The sequence below is a fragment of the Lepus europaeus genome, chromosome 2 (assembly GCF_033115175.1).
Source record: "Lepus europaeus isolate LE1 chromosome 2, mLepTim1.pri, whole genome shotgun sequence".
Taxonomy (NCBI): Eukaryota; Metazoa; Chordata; class Mammalia; order Lagomorpha; family Leporidae; genus Lepus; species Lepus europaeus.
The window spans coordinates 65,156,911-65,180,260 of NC_084828.1; the positions used below are offsets into that span (position 1 = coordinate 65,156,911).

At 42.9% G+C, this 23,350-nt stretch overlaps 1 protein-coding gene across 2 annotated transcripts; it reads right to left on the reverse strand.

Annotated features, from left to right (window-relative positions):
• Positions 1-369: 369 nt before the first annotated feature.
• On the reverse strand, positions 370-8,522 carry DPPA4 (developmental pluripotency associated 4). 2 transcript variants are annotated; one of them, XM_062176509.1, is made up of 7 exons: positions 8,462-8,522; positions 6,398-6,521; positions 5,117-5,277; positions 4,982-5,032; positions 4,248-4,539; positions 2,793-2,991; positions 370-406 (listed from the first exon to the last, which is right to left on the reverse strand). In XM_062176509.1, the coding sequence occupies exons 1-7, from the start codon at positions 8,483-8,485 to the stop codon at positions 370-372; spliced, it is 888 nt and encodes a 295-aa protein (XP_062032493.1). In that variant the 5' UTR covers positions 8,486-8,522. The 2 variants fall into 2 exon arrangements, with proteins under 2 accessions (XP_062032493.1, XP_062032500.1); XM_062176516.1 differs by lacking the exons at positions 370-406; positions 4,248-4,539 and having other exon boundaries at positions 2,895-2,984.
• Between the last annotated feature and the right edge of the window lie 14,828 nt (positions 8,523-23,350).

Below are 23,350 nucleotides of genomic sequence, written 5' to 3' on the forward strand. Positions count from 1 at the left end.
ATGGGAGACCCCACAGGCCTGCTTGGCGTACACAAACACACAGGGACACAGTCTTGTCTTCCCATGACAGCAGGAAGTGCAGGATGATCTCCGGGTGCTTGATGCTCACAACCATCACAATGGACTCAGAGATGCCCCTGTTGAGGGTGTTGGTGGCCCAAGAGGTACCTTTGCAAAGTTGCTTGTAGTGATGTAACTGCTGAAACGTGACCAGTAGTTCTTGATGAGGTAGGTCTGTGAGGGGATGGGCCTTGAATTTACATCAACATCAGTCATGGCTATGGTTCCGCAGGCTCCCTAGTCCTCAAGAACTTAGATGATGTCAAAGAAGGAAGCAGAAGCTGTAAATGTCCTTTAAATCCTGATATTCTAGTCCCATTGGAGGCTTTTTGATAAGATTTTATTCCTAGAAAGCAAACAAAATGTCTGTTTTTAAAAAGATGGGGCCAAGAAGAATGATCAAGTTGTATTCTTGGAAGAAACCCATGGTTTAGATAGAATCAAGTTCATGTGTTCCATAGCACGTTGGGTGACTGTCATTCATAGCAGTATACATATGAAGACTGGCCAGGCAAATCAAGCCTTTGAACTGTATAGGCAAGGGCCCAAAGTCAATTTTTGTTATTTGCCTAGTGGCCCATGGAGGTTATTATTCAAAGTGACCTCAGTTCTATTCAACTTGCTTGGTATGCAGACTCTCAAGAGAACTGCAGCAGGGCAGGGCAGCCAAACTGGAAGAAAGACAAGCACACATTCACACAGTTGCCTCTGTGGGAGAAGGTAACTGTCAGATGCTGCCTCTCTCTCTCCAGGGGCTGATGGAGAAGTCTAGACAACAGCTGCCCTGAACCTCTAGTGTTCAGTAATCTTGAAACTAAAGTTGAGCCAACAGGTGGGCATGAAGCCCAGGATGGTTCTTGGACAAGTAAAGCAAGGTGGGGAGACAAGCCCTCTTCAGAGGGAGTCTGTCTTCTGTCCTTTCTCCATAGGTCTCTCATCCGAGTCACGCACAAGAGCATAGTCCGTTTCTTACCTTCTGTACCACAAATGAATAGAAAATCCCCTTTAGGAATCCTTTTTGGGCATGTGGAGTGGGGCATGGGCATTGAGGCACAGCGGGCTAAGCCACTGCCTGTGACGCTGGTATCCAAGGTGGATACTGGTTTATGTCCTGGGTGTACATTTCCAATCAAGTTCCCTACTAACGGCCTGGGAAAGCAGCAGAAGGTGGTTAAGTACTTGGGGAGGAACCTCCTGGCTCTCCTTCTCTTTCTGTAACTGCCTTTCAAATAATAAAACTTAAAAAAAAAAAAAAAAAACTTTCAATGATCTATTAACCAGGGATAAAGAGCTGCCTGACTTCAAATTCCTTATCCCTTTCTCTACTCCTGGAAAAATGCTTCAAAATTTTCATATAAAAAAATAAAAAGTTTACTTATACATTTTTTATTAAAACCCTGTACAGATTTCTTTAATTAGCTCTTTGTAAAACTAAATACAAGGGGCTGGCGCCATGGCTTACCAGGCTAATCCTCTGCCTTGCGGCGCAGGTACACTGGGTTCTAGTCCCGGATGGGGCACCGGATTCTATCCCGGTTGCCCCTCTTCCAGGCCAGCTCTCTGCTATGGCCCGGGAAGGCAGTGGAGGATGGCCCAAGTGCTTGGGCCCTGCACCCCATGGGAGACCAGGAGAAGCACCTGGCTCCTGCCTTCGGATCAGCGCGGTGCGCCAGCCGCAGAGCGCCGGCCACAGCAGCCATTGGAGGGTGAACCAACGGCAAAAAGGAAGACCTTTCTCTCTATATCTCTCCCTCACTATCCACTCTGCCTGTCAATAAATAAATAAATAAATAAATAAAAGCCTAGAGTGCAAAAACAAACAAACAAACAAACAAACACCTAAATACAAGGGCCTTCTGGAATAAGATACCTCCTTTACAGGCATATAAAAAATGTGATAACAGACAAAGTAGTGCACACAGTACTATGTAATGCATATATCAAATACAATATAATGTCTGTTCCTCTAGAATAGTTTTCCAGGAATCTAAACGCCTTAGCTTTCACATATAAATGCTCTTTTTCTTGATGATAAGCTTACTTGAAAAATAATTTTCTAGGCCGGCGCCGTGGCTCAACAGGCTAATCCTCCGCCTTGCGGCGCCGGCACACCGGGTTCTAGTCCCGGTCGGGGCACCGATCCTGTCCCGGTTGCCCCTCTTCCAGGCCAGCTCTCTGCTGTGGCCAGGGAGTGCAGTGGAGGATGGCCCAAGTATTTGGGCTCTGCACCCCATGGGAGACCAGGAGAAGCACCTGGCTCCTGCCATCGGAACAGCGCCGTGCGCCGGCCACAGCGCGCTACCGCGGCGGCCATTAGAGGGTGAACCAACGGCAAAGGAAGACCTTTCTCTCTGTCTCTCTCTCTCTCTCACTGTCCACTCTGCCTGTCAAAAATTTAAAAAAAAAAAAAAAAAAAAAAAGTTTAAAAAAAAAAAAGTTTAAAAAAAAAAAAAAAGAAAAATAATTTTCTTCAAATTTTTTTTTCTTGAGAAAATTTTTAACTTTTTTTTAGTTTTTAACAGATTCAATACAGTTCACAGAAACAAATCTAAGAATATAATGATGTTCCTTTTCTCCTTCTTTCCCTGCCCTTCTCTCTCTCATCCTCTCCCATTCCCCCTTCTCTTTCAGTTTTGAGATAACATATCTTTATCTTCCAACTCTTTCTAGATAACTTAGGCTTGAAATATATAGCTAAGTAATATTAATTAAGAAAAGCAATAAGTAATTACCTGTGGACACACTCAGGGCACAGCATATTGTCCTCCAGGTATGGGGGTGGGAAATTACTTGCAGGAAGCAAGAAGAGTGCACTCACTCTTCCTTTTTTCTTCTCAGGAACCCAAGCTTGTCCTGCATGAAACTGCAGCTGAACCCAACCATGTGTATTTGCAGGGAGACTTTTCCCATGGACCACACACCATCTGTCACCTGGGGAAAGAAAGATATTAAGTATGAACACACCAGGACCACCTGTGCACACTCAAGACTGCATTATGGCCTATCACTCTGTATTCTACTGGATTTCTTAAATGCCAGCTGCAAGATATGAACCTGTGAATCCCCCCTCACCTTCTCCTGTACCTTTATGCAAAACAGTTCCTCCCGAAACCTTAACAAGAACAAAAAAATCTAACTGGAAGAGGTTTAGTGCTGGTGGGCAAATGATAGACTAACTTAGAGCGATCTGGAAAGGACTGCATGAAATAGGTCAAGCAGTTTATAGACATCTTTCATTGTATTTCCTCTAGGTCTTAACAATAGGAAGTTTATGGGGCCAGCATGGTGGTTAAGCTGCAGCTTGCAATGCCAGGATCCTGTATCAGAGTGCCAGTTTCAGTCCCAGTTGCTCTGCTTCTGATCCAGCTCCCTGCTAATGCTTAGGTAAGCAGCTGAGGACGGCCCAAATATTTTGGCCCCTGCCACCCACATGGGACACCTGGATGGAGTTCCTGGCTTCTGCTTGGCCAGCCATGGCAGATGCAGTCATTTGGGGAGTGAAGCAGTGGATGGAAGATTCTCTGTCACTCTGCCTTTCAAAGAAATAAAATTAATAAATCTTTACAAATAAAGTTTATATTTATTCAGTTTATAGTGAGCAAACTGAGGACTGTTTCAAACAGTTTGTTAATGTCACTCATGTAACAGATACCAGAAGATTCAGAGGATTTCAGACATTCTAGACTCTGCTTTTAAATTCACTAAAGGAGGGGAAAGAAATGAAGCCAAACAGCTACTCTCCTCTTTTTTTTTTTTTTTTTTTTGGACAGGCAGAATGGATAGTGAGAGAGAGAGACAGAGAGAAAGGTCTTCCTTTGCAGTTGGTTCACCCTCCAATGGCCGCTGCGGCCGGCGCATCATGCTGATCTGAAGGCAGGAGCCAGGTGCTTCTCCTGGTCTCCCATGCAGGTGCAGGGCCCAAGCACTTGAGCCATCCTCCACTGCACTCCCGGGCCATAGCAGAGAGCTGGACTGGAAAAGGGGCAACCGGGACAGAATCCGGCGCCCTGACCGGGACTAGAACCCGGTGTGCCGGCGCCGCTAGGTGGAGGATTAACCTGTTGAGCCACGGCGCCGGCTTACTCTCCTCTTTTTGTGCCACCGATAACTAAGAGCACAGTTTTCAGTGTGGTCCCCCAACCAGCATCTTCAGTATTGCCCGGGAAGTTGTCAGATCTCGGGCTTACCGGAGGCCTCTGGGGGTGTTTCCACTGCCTTCCTCTTCCCAGCACCAGCGACAATTCTGGCCCAAGAGGCCAGCACAGCCTCTGGGGCAGAAGTTGTCACCTCAACTGTATTCACGTCCTCCAGGAGCACAGGTACGCCCTCCTGGAGTGGAGGAGCCACTTCAGGGGGGTCGGTCCCCGCGGAACACACTGTTTTCTTAGCATTTTCCTGGGATGTTTCCTCTTTGCCCACCTTTGATTTTATTTGTAAGGATGTTTTGATCTTGACCTCCTTTGCTGTGTTGGGAATAGCCTGTAAACAAGGCTAAAGAATAAAGTGCTATTAGAAGCGTGGCCTCTTGGGTGGGAAGAAGCTGGTCAAAGGTAAAATAGGTTAGATAGGAGCAGTTAAGTTAAAGAGATCTATTACAACATGGTGACTATAGCTAATAATAAGGCATTGAATTTTTGAAAATTGTTAAAAGTTGCATGCAATAAATATACACAATTTTTATTATCAATTTAAAAAGCCTGACTTCATTTTTATTACTATTTGTAGAAATGATAAAAATGGATATGAGAATATTGTTCTTCCTTAAAACTAGGAGTGGAGAAGGAGGAAAGGACTAAGACAGTTTTTCTCACTCTTTGGTACTAAAATTAGCAATCAAGAGAAGAACTGAGCCTTTTACTTTGTCAATGCTCCAAAAAAAAAAAAAAAAAAAAAGAGAGAGAGAGAGAGAAAAGGCACTTACCTTCTGGTGTGGGTAAGCATATTCACATAGTCGCTTATACAGATCTATTTTCTAAAAGAAAATAATGAGTTAGTAATGAAAGTAGGGTTCCTACTCCTGTTCCCAGTGCCATGGTCTCACATGCTGGAAACTCACCGGGCCTTTAGTGCTTAACCTCAGCTTTTGACCCCAGGCCCGCAAAATGTCTCTGTGCACCAGGTCGATGGGTGGCAGATCTACAGGTAACGGAGGAATTGGTACCTTCTTCCGAGGTTTTGGGTTGCCATCACACTGTCCCCTTTCCTTAGGACAGGAAACTGAGGGAAAATGGTATAAAATTAACAGATTTTCTGTAGTTACAATCACTTTTAGTTCTCATGGTCCAATCCTCTAATGTACAGTTAAATTACTTGCCAAAGACCAGATAGCTTCCCTGGGATAGAACTTCAAACCTAGGACCTGGCACCTCCAGATGCCAGCTTTACTTCAAAAGCTTCCCACTGCTCCCATTTGCTCCTCTGTGGACTGCCCAGTCCAGAGAATCCAGGTGGCTGCACTAACGTCACACTTCCATTCCAGGAGAATGACTTAAGTCTTAAGACTTTGAGTTCATAAACTCAGTAGTTACACATACAACCACAAACACTCATAATTCCACCAGCTGCCTCAGTTATGGCAGCACCCAGGTGGTTCTGGATTTTTTTTTTAAAGATTTTATTTGGTGTTAAATTTTATGAGGGGACTTCAAAAAGTTCACTGAAAATCAGAATAAGGGAACTGTGTGGTGGCACAGCAGGTTAAGCCACTGCCTGTGACGTCCACATATTGGAGTGCTGGTTAAAGTCCCAGCTGTTCTTAGACTTATGATGCAGCTTCCTGCAAATGTGGGAAACCAGTGGATCATGGCCCAAGTAGCTGGGCCCCTGGCACCCTTGTGGGAGTCATGGGTAGAGTTCCAAGCTCCTTGTTTCAGTCTGCTCCAGCCCTGGCTATTGTGACCATTTGGGGAGTAAATCACTGAATGGAAGATCTCTCTTCCCTTTCTCTGTAACTCTACCTTTCAAATAAATAAAAGAAATCTTAAAAAAAAAACAAAAAAAAAAAAGGAAGAAAAAACAATGATTAAGCAAATTAAAGGAAAAAAAAAAAAAAGAATGGATTTCAAACTGTCCCCCACACCTGAGAGTCTTAACTCCAAGCAGCAAGTTAAGGCAAATGATTATCAGAACCAAATGTGTTGTGGGAATCTGAATGTAGAAATAGATTAGTTAAAGGTGGCCACAAGGCTTCAGTGAGGTGCAATTTTACATAGTCTTCAAAGGAAATCTCAGATTTGCAGGATACAGGGGACAAATTTCTTTCCTGCCTCTTCTATACATTCAGAAAAAATCCTCAGGTTTCTGAGGAAATGAGAACTGAGATTTGTAAACCTCTTACCTTTATCATCTTTCATAGATCTTTTTCGTTTGTTCCCCTCCTTTTCTGATGTTCTTGGTAAAGATGTGCTTGGTTGAGATAATGCCCACTGTTCTTCTTCCCTCGACCATCCTGTGGCGGTTCTCTGGGGATACAGAAGCTAGTCAGCTAATCAAACTAGAATAGATACCCTACCTGCCCTAATACAACTCACTGCTGAGGCACCAAGACAGTCACTGCACTGGGCTGCTGGTATGGATTCCCCTCTAGGGATCATCTTAATAGCAGCTCCATGCATAAGATGGAAATAATGATGGGGAAACAGAAGGGAGCCAGTTTGAAAGTACAGGAGAACACACAGATAAAAACGAAAGAAGCAGAAAACAGGCTCAGTCCTGGGGGAAGAAGCCCTTACATCATCACTGTCTACATCCATCGCCTCTCACTTGGAATCCCGCCCCCATTCCTTCATTCTTGACTATTTTCTAATAAATTATTTTCTCATATGGAAACCAGAGTTATGCTATGGAAACTTCACCAGCTGATTGCTCTTAGGATTAATCTTAGTGCAGATAAATAAATGTCTTGAACATAATCTATTGGCCGGCCTCTTATCCTACCCCCATCTCAAGCTGCTGTTTCCCAAGCTCTCATTATATAATTCTTGAGTTATCACTGTAACCTGAAGTTACATCCCTCAGCTCCTGCTCCCACTTCTATTTACATTCTTAAATCTTACTCCTCTTTCAGAGTCTCACTTTTAGTATCATTTCATTAAGAACCTTTCCTAGTCCTTCCAGACTAAATCACCTACAGATCACCTCATTCCCACCACTTGTCAAAAAAACATTTTATATTTGCTTGTATAATTTGATCAATGCCTGTGATTCCATTTGATTGTAGGCACAAAGGTAGGCTTCCCCTTTCATCATAGGCATTCAATAAATATCGGTTAACCGAATTAAAAATCACAACCGAGCAGTGGGAATAAAGCTCTTCCATACAAAGATACATGCCCCGGGCATTTGGCGTCACAGACTCCTCAGAGTCATTTGTTTAATCCTCCTAACAATCTTGCAACTGCTTTATCTTTCAGTTGCCAGCAGCTGAGACCCAGAGGTTACACAATTAAGGACACAAAAGTTAAGGGCACATTTTGGGGTAGGGGGTGGAAGGGAGCATTATATTCTTAGAATTGTATCTATGAGCTGTATTGAATCTGGTTAATTAATTTTTTTAAAAAAAGAGCATGTTAGAGATAATTTAACGCCTAGGTAAATTTGCTCCTAAACCTGAATCCTTTTCTATCACCCTCAAAGTAGGAGTACAGGACAAATTTACATTTGCATGGCACTTTTACATCTCTATAGCAGTTTTACATTTGTATTCCAGTTGCCTATTTGCATTACCTTTACTCCGAGTACTCACTTTAGGGCACACAAAAGTCTTAAATTGAGAAGGCTAAAAATGACCTGGTTCCGGAAAGAGCCTTTGAGCATGCTCAGCTGTTTGGGTTACCGTGGCTCAGCGCCTCCGGAACAGGTCTCTAGGCCTCTCCTCCTTCATTGCCTCACCGCCCGAGAGCAGGTCTTACAGTGGAGCGTTCCGCGGGTCTAAGCACCCTGGGAACAGGAGAGGAATTCAGACCCAGCGCCTTCGCGTTCAGATCTGTGTTTACCCAAAGAAAATGAAGGGGGTTTGTTCCTTCCCAGACTCTGAAATTTTTCCCTTCACCGCCCCTTTCCTCCAGTTGCCATCTCCTTCCAGCCACAGTCTCTTCTCTGACAAGATAAGGTATCTCTTCAAAAATCAAACAGGAATCCTCATTTCTTATTTGTCTCCTTGCCCCAGTATTGTAGGGTGTAAATATATCCAAGGCTTTACATTTTTCGTTCTTGGGTATGAGGAGAAAATTCTAAGGCACATTGTTTCATTGTTTTCTTGTCAAAAGAGAGATCATGAGAGCTCAAAAGGGGAGAGAAACGGGAGGAGACCCACAAGCACAAGAAACAAACCCATTAACACTACACTTGATCTTAGTCAAAAAGCCGAGAAGCGATACAAACCCACCAAAACTAAACTTACCTCCTTGCCTCTAGAATTCTCCATACTTGGAAGACAAATGAAGTTGATAAAAAGAAAGGTCTTTTCACTTCCACGATGGTCCCTAGCCTAAGAGTGCTCTTCAGAGAGTCTCCTCCCACTTCCTGTTACCAAAGGTGCTCTTCTTTCTCCCTTCCCTTCTGTCCCCTCCTCCCTCACCATTTGTGAATGTTAAATCGTGTATTTGCTTATTCATGAGGTGATTATCGCATAGTTGAATTACAAATGCCAATCCTGACCCTTTTCGATCAACTTTTAACTTTAATCTAAGGTGTGCTTAACGAGACATTGGGAAGCTGAAAATTCTTCAGGATAACTCTAAGGGGGAAAAAAAAGCTGCTAGAGACTCCTTAAGAGGAGGTGACCAGGGATTTCACAATGGAATTGTGGAAAAAATGGAATGCAGGAGCCAGACTAGCTGCCTGAAGCAAGCTAAACTTCTTGTACCACTTACATTTTCTTTCTTTCCTTTTTTTTTTTTTTTAAAGTTTATCTATATTTGTCTGCAAGAAAGGCAGAGTTGGTGCTGGTGTTGTGCAGTAAGCTAGGCTGTGTCTGAGAGGCTGACATCCCAAATGAGGGCTGGTTTGTGTCCCAGCTGCTTCCTGTCCAGTTCCCTGCTAATGCTTCTTGGAAAGCCCTGGAAGATTGCCCGGGCCTCTGACACCCACTTGGTAGACTCAGATGGAGCCCTGCACTCCTGACTTCAGCCTGGACTAGCCATTGAAGGAGTGAACCAGTGGATGGAAGATCTCTCTTCCCCTCCCTCTCTCTTTCCCCAATCTGCCTTTCAAATAAATAAATAAATATATTTTAAAAAGAAATGCAGATAGGCAGAGAGAGACATCTTCTGTAAGCTGGTTCACATCCCAAATGCCGGCAGCAGCCAGGAGCCAGGAACTCCGTCCAGGTCTCCCACACGATTACAGGAACCCCAGGACTTGAGCCATCTGCTGCTCCCAGAATATATTGACAGGAAGCTGACTGGGAAATAGAACATCAGGAACTGGGGCCAGCGCTGTGGCGTAGTGGGTTAATGCCCTGGCCTGAAGCACTGGCAATCCCATATGAGTGTTGGTTTGAGACCCAGCTGCTCCACTTCCCATCCAGCTTTCTGCTATGACCAGAGAAAGCAGCGGAACATGGCCCAAGTCCTTGGGCCTCTGCACCCGTGTGGGAGACCTGGAAGAAACTCCTGGCTCCTAGTTTCAGATGAGTAAAAACAAAAAATCAGGAACTCAAGCAGGTAATGGGATATGGGTTTCCCAAGTGACTTTTTTTTAAAAAGATTTATTTATTTTACTCGAAAGTCACAGTTACACATAGAGAGGAGGGGCACAGAGAGAGAGAGAGAGGGAGGTCTTCCATCCAATGCTTCATTCCCCAGGTGGCCGCAAGGACCAGAGCTGCACCGATTTGAAGCCAGGAGCCAGGAGCTTTTTCTGGATCTCCCACACAGGTGCAGTGGCCCCCCTCCACTGCTTTCCCAGGCCACAGCAGAGAGCTGGATCGGAAGTGGAGCAGCCGGGACTGCAGGCAGGAGCTTTACCTGCTCTGCCACAGCACAAGCCCCGGTTTTGCTTTTTTTTTTTTTTTTAAAGTCTATTGAATTTGTGTATCAAATTCCAGGTTTAAAAGATGTTGGTTAGATTTCCTATGTCTCATATTGGGAACCTCTGAGTTCAGTACCTGGTTCAACTCCTGATTAAAGCTAGTGCAGATCTTTGGAGGCATCATCACAGGATGGCCCAAGTGATTGCATTCCTCCCTTTCACATGTGAGACCTGCATTGAAATCCTGGCTCTGGGCTTCAGGGCCCCAGTTGTTGTGGGCCTTAGGAGAGTGAATCAGGAAATAGGAGCACTGTCTTTTCTGCCTTTCTCTCTCCTTGTCTCTTGGTCCCTTAAATAAATGGAAATAAAACACAATAAAATTCTCAACCATTATTGTTCCCCATTTTATAGATGACGAAAGTTGGATCAAATCTTATTGTTGACTTGTTTGATATCACAGTGAGCCCTTAGCCTACTGATTCCCCCAAATCAGTTCAAAATTCTCTCTTTAAACATAGGGTACACATTGGGTGCAGCAGTTTAGACACAGTGTGGGATGTCTGTATCCACATTAATATACACAGGTTTGAATCCTGGCTGTGCTTCTGATTCCAGCTTCCTACTAATGCTCACTTTGGGAGGCAGCCTGTTTGGGCCATTTTCCACTGCTTTTCCAGGAGCATTAGCAGGGAGCAGGATAAGAAGTGGAACAGCCCGGATTCAGAGCAGTGTCCATAAGGGATGCTGGCACTGCAGGTGGCATCTTAACCTACTACGCCACAGCACTGGCTCCTCTGTGTTTATTTTTCAAATAAATGGAAAACAGAGGCCGGCATTGTGGCATAGTAAGCTAAGATTCCACCTGTGGCACCAGCATCCTATATGGGCACCAATTAGAGTCCTGGCTGCTCCGCTTCCAATCCAGTTCTCTGCTATGGCCTGGGAAAACCAGTGGAAGATGGCCCAAGTGCTTAGGTCCCTGCACCCACATGAGAGACCTGGAGGAAGCTCCTGACTTTGGATCAGCCCAGCTCCAGACATTATGGCCATTTAGGGAGCAAAAAAGCAGATGGAAAACCTTTCTCTCTGTCTCCCTCTCTCTATTGTAACTCTACCTCTCAAATAAATAAATAAATAAAATATTTAAATTTTTTACAAAAAGAAAACAAATTTTTTAAGTAAAAAAGTTTGAAAATCCATGTCAGTTTATCAGGGATCAGAGATGTGAAGAGAAGGATTTCTTATGTTTAGAAACAGTGCAGGGCCGGCACTGTGGTATAGTAGGTAAAGCCACCGCCTTCAATGTCAGCATCCCATATGGGTGCCCGTTCAAGTCCTGGCTGCTCCACTTCTGATCCAGCTCTATGCTATGGCCTGGGAAAGCAGTAGAATATGGCCCAAGTCCTTGGGTCCCTGTACCTGTGTGGGAGATCTGTAAGAGGTTCCTGCTCCTGCCTTCGGAACGGCACAGATCTGGCATCAGGTGGGGAGTGAACCAGCGGATGGAAGACCTCTCTCTCTTTCTCTATGCCTCTGCCTCTCTGTAACTTTTTCTTTCAAAAATAAATAAACAAATAAATAAATCTTTAAAAAAAAAGAAATAAGATTGCTTGTGGGATTCAGACATTTTTTGCCAGTTTGCAAATTCTATTTTGTCCTTTTGTTGTTGCTGCTGCCGCTTTCTCTGCATTTCATTGTTCTCCTAAAATGATGAAATGAGATTACCTTAGAAGGGTGTTTGGCTCAGTGATTAAGACACCATTTGAAAAGCTGATATCCAATATCAGAGAACCAAAATTCAAGTCCTGGTTCCACTGTCTAGTCTTACCCTGTGATGATGACTAGCATGGAGGCCATGGGTGATGGCTCCAGTATCTAGGTCCCCGACAGCCACAAGAGACACCTAGATTGAGTTTTGAGCTTCTGCTTGGCTCAGCCTGGCCATTGTGGACATTTGGGGAGTGAATTACTGGATGGAATACCTCTGTCTCTCTGTTTCTGTGCCTTTTGAATAAATACAAATGATTTAATTAATTTTAAAAAGAGAGGATTCCTGAATAGAGATGGTGATACTCTGCTCCCAAGTTGGAAATACACAGACAGAGGAAGGAAAGGGAACCCAAGAGTCGAGAAGGAAGTGCAGGCTGTGGACTAGGTGAGTAAGACCCCTGGCACCCAGGAGGAAAGCACAGACTGTGTTTAGATTTGCGATCATCCTGGGGAATCAAGGCAGGGATTTGGTTTATCAGTCCTTTACTCCCACCCTTAGATAGCAACCATTGAAGACTTACTTGTTAAAGATCATGTGTAAAAAGCAAGACGGGAACGTCTTTCATTTCTCAGTGTACTTGGAGGTTATATTGCTGAGTTCTGAACTAAGTAGAAACCGAGACACTGAGTTATCTATTCCTGGGCAAAGTGCAAACTGTAACTCGAATATCAAGATATGTATTGTATGTTGGGATTGTGGTTTTTATGAATTCTTAGCACCACTGCCTGAAGAGCACAATTGTTAAAAAATTGCACTCATTATTAAAAAATGGATTAGCTGATGTGCTATGTATGAAACAGGTCAATACAATTTAAAATGTGCTTAATTGAAAATAGTATCGGGCCTGGCGTTGTGGTTCACTTAGTTAATCCTCCGCCTGTGGTGCCGGCATCCCATATAGGCACCGGGTTCTAGTCTTGGTTGCTCCTCTTCCAGTGCAGCTCTCTGCTGTGGTCTGGGAGTGCAGTGGAGGATGGCCCAGGTGCTTGGGCCCTGCACCTGCATGGGAGACCAGGAGGAAGCACCTGGCTTTGGATCAGCGCGGCACGCCGGCCATAGCAGCCATTTGGGGGGTGAACCAATGGAAGGAAGACCTTTCTCTCTGTCTCTCTCTCTCTGTCTGTAACTCTACCTGTCAAATAAATAAATAAAAATCTTTAAAAAAAAAGAAAATAGTATCTATAAGATTTTTAAAAAAAATTATTTATTTATTTGAAAGGCAGAATTACATAGAGGAGAGACACACAGGGAGATCTAACATCCACTGGTTTACTCCCAAATGGCAGATCCTAAGCCAGGGAGCCAGGAGCTTCTTTTGGGTCTCTCACGTGGGTGCAGGGCCTTCCATAACTATTTTTTAAAAAGACTTATTTATTTATTTATTTGAAAGTCAGAGTTACATGGAGAGAGAAGGAGAGGCAGAGAGAGAGGTCTTCCATCCTCTGGTTCACTCCCCAATTGACTGAAATGGCTAGAGGTGCATCGATTTGAAGCCAGGAACCAGGAGCTTCCTCCAGGTCTTCCCACGAAGGTGCAGGGGCCCCAGGACTTGGGTCATCTTCTACTGCTTTCCCAGGCCATAGCAGAGAACTGGATTGGAAGTGGAGCAGCTGGGACTTGAGCCAGTGCCCATATGTGATTCTGGCACTGCAGTCAGTGGCTTTATCTGCTATGCCACAGAGCTGGCCACCTTTTTAGTTCTGTATACTATCTATTACACACAATGCACTATTGTGAACCCCATCTGTGATGGAACTCCAGAACTTCTTCAATCTATTCTTTGGTATACATTGTCGAACCTCCTCCTCATCTTAGCTCCAATTGTAGTTATTTATATGAAGCACTCTCCTGGAGACTACAACCTGTACAACCATGTGAGAGGCCTATGTCCCTAGTTTATTTGATAAGTAGAACTATTTATTTATTTGAAAGTCAGAGTTACACAGAGAAAGGAGAGACAGAGAGAGTCTTCCATTCACTGGTTCACTCCCCAAATGGCTGCAGTGGCCAGAGCTGGGCTGATCTGAAACCAGAAGTCAGGAGTTTCTTTTGGGTCTCCCACACGGGTGCAGGGGCCCAAGCACTTAGACATTTTCTATTGCTGGCACTGTGGGTGGAACCTTTACCCACAGCGCTGGCCCCCCTAGTTTATTTCAAATACTTTACTTATGATAGATCCGAGTATTTTCTGAAGCCAACGTAAATTATATCTATCAACACACTTGGAGATTCATCTTACTGTAGAGCATATTGTTGAGTTTCTCAAAGTGTGCTGTTTTCTAAGTCAATAAGGGTGCCCATATATGGGTTAGTGTTGGCTATAACATTTATCAATTCATTTGCTGGTACATTGCTGGGAAGAGAGACAGCATTGGGATTGCAAGGCCCTAGTCACCCAAATTCAACTGAAAACAGGCTGATTTTTATTTCAGTCTTTGTGCTCCTAAGAACTCAGCCAGATACAATGTCTTAAGCCTCCAGTTGAGGTCCACTGAATATGACTTGTGAGGTTCATCCCCCAGGGAACAGGCCCAATTGTGAATTGTACACCCTGGAGCCCTTTTAGTTCTAGCATTCCAATGATTTAGGAAATAGAAAACATGATTATCTGAGGCCTTTATGCATAGATAACTATCCCAAGGAATTTAGCAGTGAAAGTATAAATGCAGACTAATTTAATTCTGTAACATGTTTGCATGCTTCCTCAAAAGCCTTAACTCTTGTTAAATATTCACTTTCTTGTGACCTTACATTTTACCCAGCTCTGTAGTGAGGTGGCTTTTCTGATAAGAATTGCCTTCCTCCTGAGCTAGAAGCATAACCATGCGTAGAACAGTAAGACCGACTTAATTGAGAATGATTGCTACACAACTGCAGCTTCAAAGAGAAGATAGGTAATAACCTTATGCATTCAAACAAGCCTGCCTTTCATCTGAGTATCTTAAAGTAAAGCAAAATGTAGCTGATGTTGTATTATGGTTGAAAATTACAACTGCAATTTCCTTATTCCTGAGTGTTTTCCTCTTGAATGTGATGCAGAGTGACAGCAGCTCTAAAATTCAATGGTACTGATTTCAAGCAGAGGCTTTTCCTTCTATTTTCCATCCCTCTAACATCAACCCTGAGTTGCAAAGGCATTGAGGGCCACTTGCCTCTGCGTCTTTTGAAGAACTTTCTGTCATTGAAGAAAAACATAATGGTAAGGGATGGAAGGACATCTTTCTCAACTGCTCCAAATTTGTGGTGGAAGCATACAGAGATGAAAGCGGAGATGGAAGATTCTGTGTACTCCCAGAATCAGTTCAATCACTGGTGTTAACAAACTCTTCAAGAAGACAGCGGAAAATGGGCCTGTCCACTATAGTGCAGCACAAAGTTTGCCAGTGCTCAGCAGTATCACTGGGAATTAATTCCATTTGAGCCTGAATTACCATGCTGTGGTTTTCGCACATAGAGAGAGTAGGTTGGAACTCTCCAGAGGTACGTTGGCACTAACCCTCTTCTCTTGTGAGGATGTGTCCTTGTATTTTTTTGTAACTTTAAAATGATCAAACAATACCTGTCTTTAGGCACATACATTTTTGATCCTTGACACATGGGGTGTTAAACAGACAAGAAAAAAAAAATTCTTGACAGTTAATCATGCTCCGAAAGTTTACATATCTAAGCAGAAGGTAAACAATCTGCTTTTTTTTTCACCCCAAAGTGAATATACTTTTTTAAAAAAATTTTATTTTATTTATTTGAAAGACAGAGTTACAGAGACAACTCCAGAGGAGAGGTCTTCCATCCAATGGTTCACTCCCCAATTGGCCACAACGGCTGGAGCTGAGCAGATTCGAAGCCAGGAGCCAGGAGCTTTTTTTGGGTCTCCCACGCGGGTACAGAGGCCCAGGGACTTGGGCCATCTTCTACTGCTTTTCCAAGCCACAGCAGAGAGCTGGATCAGAAGAGGAGCAGCCGGGACAATAAATGGTGCCCATTTGGGATGGTGGTGCTTCAGGCCAGGGCTTTAACCCACTGTGCCACACACCGGCCCCTAAAATATACTTTAAAAGTAATAGCAGGATTTTCATGAAGGGAATCCAGAGGTCCAGGCTTCACGTTCTCAAATCATCTCACCTTTATTCATTAAAATGATCTTCAGGGGCTGGCATTGTGGCGCAACAGGTTAAGCTGCCCCCTGTGATGCTGGCATCCGATATTACAGGGCAGGTTAGAATTCTATATGTTCTGCTTCTTATCCAGCTCACTGCTAATATGACTGGGAAAGCAGTGGAGGATGGCCCAAGATACTCCCTCCCTTTCTGTGTCCCCTTCCAATAAATAAATAAATCTTTAAAAAATAAAATAATCTTCAAATGAAACTATCCATACAGCAGAGACACACTTTCAGAATTAAAAGGAGAAATATATGCACTGTGTAATTAATTGCTGGAAGTAAACATTTTCTACAATTATGAAAAATTTTCTCACCGGCGCCGTGGCTCAACAGGCTAATCCTCCGCCTAGCGGTGCCAGCACACCAGGTTCTAGTCCTGGTTGGGGCGCTGGATTCTGCCCGGTTGCCCCTCTTCCAGGCCAGCTCTCTGCTATGGCCTGGGAGTGCAGAGGAGGATGGCCCAGGTCCTTTGGCCCTGCACCCATGGGAGACCAGGAGAAGCACCTGGCTCCTGCCTTCAGATCAGCGCAGTGCGCCGGCTGCAGCGCGCTGGCCGTGGCGGCCATTGGAGGGTGAACCAACGGCAAAAAGGAAGACCTTTCTCTCTGTCTCTCTCTCTCACTGTCCACTCTGCCTGTCAAAAAAAATTTAAAAAAATTTTTTCTCTACATGAATGATGTCATTTTCATCATTAAATATTTTATTTTTATTTTTAAAATTTAATTTAAGATATACACATTTCATTATATATATAATATATAATATATATAATATAATATATTATATATATAATATATATACATATATATATATGCAATTATATACAGATTCAGGAGCATAGTGATACTTCTCTCCTACCCTTCTTTCTCCCCTCTCTCCTATCCCCATTCTTAATTTTTACACGAATCTATTTTCAGTTAACTATACTGAAGATCAACCCTACACTAAGTGAGGAGTTCAACAAGTAGACAAATAATATGAGGAAAAAATATTTAAAATTATTTTCATTTATTTGTAGAGCAGAGAATAAAGAGAGAGAGAGAGAGAGAGCGAGAGAATCATCTATCAGCTGTGTCACCCCAAAATGCCTGCAACTGCTGGGGCTGGGTCAGGCTGAAACCAGGAGCTAGGAACTCCTGGGTTTTGCAAATGGGTAGCAGGGACCCAGGTATTTGAGCCATCACTGGCTGTCTCCCAGAGTATGCATTAGCGGGAATGGAGAGCAGACCTGTGATTCAAATTCCAGCACTCTGATAAGGGATGCAAGTGTCCAACCAAATGTCCACAGCCCTCATTTTTAAAAGTGCATTGAATTCCAAAAAATGGAAAATGTGTCTCGTGTTTTTCTCAATTTCTGAAGACTCTCAGATGTGACTGTTTTTACAAAATACACTTCATTAGTATGCTGTGATTAATCAAAGGGAGGAGATGGGGAAAATAGGGAAAGGGGTGAGAAAGAGAAATGGAAAGACAAGATTGGAAAAGAAGCAAAAAGGGAATGAATTTCAAGGAGGATTATAAATACAAATAGAGCAAAGAACAGATAAATGCACACAAGAGAAAGAAAGGCAGGAACAGAAGAGACCAAAATTAACTTGTATATTTTTCTGTATTTGCCTTTTAATGAACACACAATGAAAAATACAGTTGAATATTACAACTGTGTAGCTTCATTATTCCTAATTGTTTTGGTGTCTAACTGTTCAGCACTGTACAGCCAGTAAGGGACATATGCTGTCAACAATTAGGGGCTGTTGACAGGGACCCTGGAGAACCTCCAAATCTTCAGGCTGTTTCCTTATTCATCAAACAAACTTCTAGCTACAAATGTGCTACCTGTGAGTATTTATTCCACTGGAAAGAAAGAATGACAACCTCAAAGAATCTACCTTGTTCTCCTGAGAATTATATTTTGTCTTTCCAAATTGCCTTCATTTTCAATTAAGCCTCAGTTTCCTGTTAGCGCAAATTGTTCATCCATAGCCAAGAACTTAGAACTTCTAGGCTTGTTAACTGGAGTATAAGGCCCTAAGTTCTTGTCTCTGTTCTTTACACTTCACAAATATTCATTCAGAATTATTGAGCAACATAGGTTTGTTCCTTATTTTAAAATTATTTTATTTATTTAATAAATCTAGTTGGGGGATAGGGATGGAGAGAGAAACAGACAGAATTTGTTTGCTGGTTTACTCTGTACTTGGTCCAGATTGAAGCTGGGGGAGCCAGGAACCCAATCCAGAGATCCCAGGTAGGTGACCATAACCCAGCTTCTTGTGCTGTCACCGTAACCTCCCAAGGTATGCTTTAGTGGGGAGTTGAAATTGAGGGCAGAGCCAGAGTTAGGATTCAAAATCAAGCTACCCAATATGGTGTGGGACTTCCCAACTAGCAGCTTAACTGCCAAGCTAGATGCCTACCCCTGCAACCCAGGTTTAGTTAAATGAAGAGTCTTAGGCACAGACTATTTCAAAGAAAATTAGTTTTTAAATGTAATACATCACAAAGACAAAATATAATAAAATTGAAAAGTGAAACAAAATGCATTAATGGAGGAAAATATAAGTTACAGTATTTAAAAATGAATGTGAATGATCTTCAGAGAATGTGTAATAGTTGCTATCTGAAACAGTGAAAAACTTAAAATAGTCAAAATACCCTGCTTTATATAACTGGATAGGTGAATTTGTAGTGCCTTCATACAATATTATATATTCCAGTCACTAAAAATAATGAGGGGTTGGCATTGTGGCATAGTGGGTAAAGATTTTTTTTTTTTAAAGATGAGACAATCAAAGTATTCTTACAGAGTGATAAATCTGGTTAAACTTGTGCTTGGTGTTGCTGTACTCCCTCGGTGTTCTTGGGATCCTCTGACCTTCTTAACCCAGTGACTCAGACAGCTCCTGAGCAGCCTAGGCTCTTCCACACAGGACACTATCATTAGACTCCATTCTGAAGATCCTGAAACTGATCACTTGTACTTGCTTCCTACTCCCACTGAACCATCAAAGTCTACCTCTTTTTCAATTGATGTTCTCTAGTTGCACTCTTTATGTAGAAACAGGCTAGATAACACACATCTCCAGGCAGATACTGAAAACTATACAGGTTAACATTTTTTGAGCACATATGTGCCAGGGCTTATATTTACTTAAATGTGCTTGTTACTGTTCCTATTTTATAATTGAGGAGACTGATGATCAGGTTTTTCAGTATCATACAGGTAATGAGAGGTGGATTAGGGTTCAAACACAGGAGTCAGCATTGTGGTGTACTGAGTTGAACTGCCATCTGTGACAATTGCATCCCATATGAGCACTAGTTCCAGTCCCAGCTGCTCCGCTTCTGATTCAGCTCCCTGCTAATATGTCTGAGAAAACATGGAAGATGGCCGAAGTGTTTGGAACCATGCCACCTTTGTAGGATACCCTGTTGGAGTTCCAGGCTCCTAGCTTCTTCCTGGTAGACTTGGCCATCATGGCCATTTGGGGAGTGAACCAGGGAGGGAAGATCTTTCCCTCTCTGTCTCTCCTTGTCACTCGGCCTTTTAATATAAATAAAATAAATCTTAAAAAAATGATTCAACTCCAGCTGCCTCTGTTAAGAACCTGAGATGTTAACCCATGAACAAACGGACTCTGACCAGGAGAAACAATGTCACCTGGTAACTTACTAGAAATGCACATTCCTTGGCTGTATCTCTGATCTATCAGATAAAAAAATTTTTGGAGCTGTTTTGGAAAACCCAGTATAGAAGGACAAGTCACCAACAGCAGAATGTGCTACAAGGGAGAAGGCAAATTCAAGATTACATAAAGTCTGATTTATTGGTGGCACTTTCGGAAAGGAGTGTGGTCTAGGGCAGCTGTGAGACACATAGATCTCCATGTCTTGAAGCAGACGCAAAAGGATTTTATGGAGAAAGGTTTGGCCCTTGGCAAATCTAAGTTGACTTGGACTTTTTAAAGAAATCATAACATTCCAAGCATTAGATAAAGGACATTCCAGGATCCAGCCCAGCAAGACAAGACTGTAGGTTATCTCAATGACTTGCTCTGCCTTGTAAAGTTTGGGATGACTATCAGGGTTACTTAAAGGGCAAGACAGAGGTTACCGCCAAGATGTCAGGCTGAATCCCTAAACAGGTCTAAGAGACTGTTTTTAAGCAATTCCTTGCGGGAATTTTGACATATACTAATGCCCTAAATTCTAGAGCTGAGTTGTCTAATAGAACTTCTGGTATGAAGGAAATGTGTTCATGTTTATATTTTAAACATTTATTATTTACTTTTATTTGAAAGGCAGCCTGACAAAGAGAGAGAGACAGAGTGAGCGATAGAAAGACAGGCAAAGATCTTCCATCCCCTATTTTACTACTCAAATGCCTGTAACAGTCAGAGCTGGGCCATGTCCAAGCCAGGAGCCAAGAACTCCATCTAGGCCTCCCACATGAATTGCAGAACCTAAACACTTAAGACATCATCTGCTTCCTTCCCAGATGCTTCAGCAAGACCAGAAAAAAAAATGTCAGAACTGAAATCAGCACTTTAATATGGAATGTGAACATCCTAAGCAATGGTTTAACCCAATATATCACAGCATTCACCCCTGGAAATATGTTTATACTCTCTGCTATGGCCACTAGCCACATATGGCTACTGAACATTTGAAACACAGTTAGTATGACTGCTAAACTAAATTTTAAATTTATTTAAAGCCTAAATAGCCACAGATGGATAAGTAGCTTCCACATGAAGTGGCATAGCTACTGTCTTTTTATTTTTTTTAATACTTATTTATTTATTTGAAAGGCAGAGCTACAAAGAGGCAGAGGCAAAAAGAGAGAGAGAGAGAGAGAGAGAGAGAGAGAGAGAGATCTTTCGTCTGCTGGTTCACTCCCAAGATGGCCACAATGACTGGAGCCATGCCAATCTGAAGCCAGGAGCCAGGAGCCTCCTCCATGTCTCCTACTGGGGTTCAGGGGTCCAAGGATTTAGGCCATCCTCCACTGCTTTCCCAGGCCATAGCAGAGAGCTGGATAGGATGTAGAGCAGCCAGGACTCGAATTGGCACCCCTATGGGTCACCAGCACTGTAGGCAGCGGCTTTACCTGCTATGCCACAGTGCTGGCCCCAAGATTTCTTTATTTATTTGAAAGGCAGAATGACAGAAATAGAGGGAGAGATGGAGATCTTTAATCTGTTAATTCATTCCCCAAATACTCATTATAGCAAGGGCCAGGCCAGGCCAAACCAGGAGCCAGGAGCTCCATACTAGTTTCACACATGAGTGACAGGAACACAAGTGCTTGGGTCATTATCTGCTGCCTTCCCAGGCACATCAGCAGGCATGCTGGATCAGAAATCAAGGATCCAGGACTTGAACCAGCCTTCTGATATGGAATGTGGGCTTCTAAACAGGCAGCTTAATCCACGGTGCCACAGCACCCACCCTGGGTATGCAGCTATTGTCTCCTCTTATCCCATAACTCTATGGATCACTACTAATGTAGTCAGTTGGTAGTAATTACAGCAGGATGGTATCAGAAAAACATGACAGTAGATGCAGTCTATATAGCATACGTTGTCCAGGAAGGTTCTAACTCTGTGAGGATTTAGTTTTTAAAAGAACAGATCAAACCAGTTGTTCTAGTTGAGTTTGTGCTGCTAAAACAGACTACAGACTGGATATGTATAAGCAGTAGAAATCCATTTCTCATAGTTCTGAAGTCTGGGACATCCAAGGTCAAGGTGCCAGTGGGTGGAAAGGATAAGTCTGTCTGCTTCCAAGATGGCACCTTGTTGCTGCATCTTGTGGAGGGATAGACCATGGTGTCCTCATGTTGCCAAAGGCTCAGAAGAAATGCAAATGGGCCAAATGCTCTGATCAAGCTCTTTTATAATGGCATTAATCTATTGATGAGGATAGAATCCTCATGGCCAAAACAAAAGAAGGAAAGAAAGAAAGGAAGAAAGAGAGAGAAAAAAAGAAAGAGAGTGAAATAGAAAGAAAAAACAGAGAGAGGCTGGTGTTTATGATCTAGCAGTTTGGGCTGGCACTGGTTTGAATCCCAGAATTCCCATCTAGCTCCCAGCTAATGCACTTGGAAAAGTAGTGGAAGATGGCATGAGAACTTGCATCCCTACCAAGAAAGTGGAGACCAAGATGGAGCTCTACTGGTCCTGAACCAGTACATGGAAGATCTCTCCCTCCATCTCTGTAGCAACCTTTCATTTAAACGAAATCTTAAAAAAAAAAAAAAAAAAAAAAAAGCAGAAGGAAATGAAGGGAGGAGGAATGGGGTCATACTCTGTTATAAACTAAATGGTAGGGTGGAAAAAGAATATGTCAACACCTGACAGTTCAAAGGAGAAAAAAACTCCAGCTGGTGGACAGAAACCTTCTTGACACTACAGTGAAGCAGATGCTAAGAATGTTAAATCCCCTTTGCTCACATCAGGAAGTTCATTAACAGGAGTCAGGGGGCAATTCCAACAAACATATTTACCCCTAAGGGCTAGCACTGATGAGAATTTAATGATGAGCACAGCTGTGCTCCTGAGAGGTGCATGATGGGATTGTCTTTAGCAAAATCACTGCAAGGAGTTATTGTGGGACTCATGGCTAGGGACCTGAAGACCAGAATGAGGTGGTTTTGGTGGCACTTGGAAAGCAAGGAGGGTTATATGAAATATTGCAGAAGTATAATCCCAGAGGAAATTTTTATCTATAGGGGTTGAACTTGGTTACAAGGATGAGGTTTCAATTTGAGTACCAGGAAGATAGTGGAATTAACATCACGTCTGAAACAAAGAGATCTGGAAGGGAGGAGTGTGTGCCCTGAGCTTAGGTAATCACAGCACTCAGCAACTGTTGACAGATGTTTCTGGCCATGAATCAACCTGGAAGAAAATGAATCCAAAAGGTCTATAGTCAATTATTGGGGTTTGGCCAAGATTCTGGAAACAGCTTAGAGAAAAAAATCTATAATATATTTTTCTTTGTTCTGACAATTTACTTCACCGCTGTTTAGTCTTCTATGCTTGGTTTTCACAGAGCACTGCATGTAGTTTGCACAGTTCTTGTTTCATGGAATAATGACTTTCTATATAGGTAGTTCCTAGACTTTCCAGGCCTATATCTATTTCAACTTTACATTGACAATTCTAGACTAAGGGTGCAGCACATAAATATTGATTAAGTACTAAGTAAACAACTGAATAAATGAACAAAGAAACTGGTCTAGGGACTCTATAATCTTCCTCATTGTTGCTGAGGCTACATTTGGGTGTCTGGCCACCAGAATCTTGCTCAGATAGGGTATTTTGATATTGACTATGTGTTACAAGTCAGGACTCTGTTTAGCAAATAGTGATTGTTGTGAT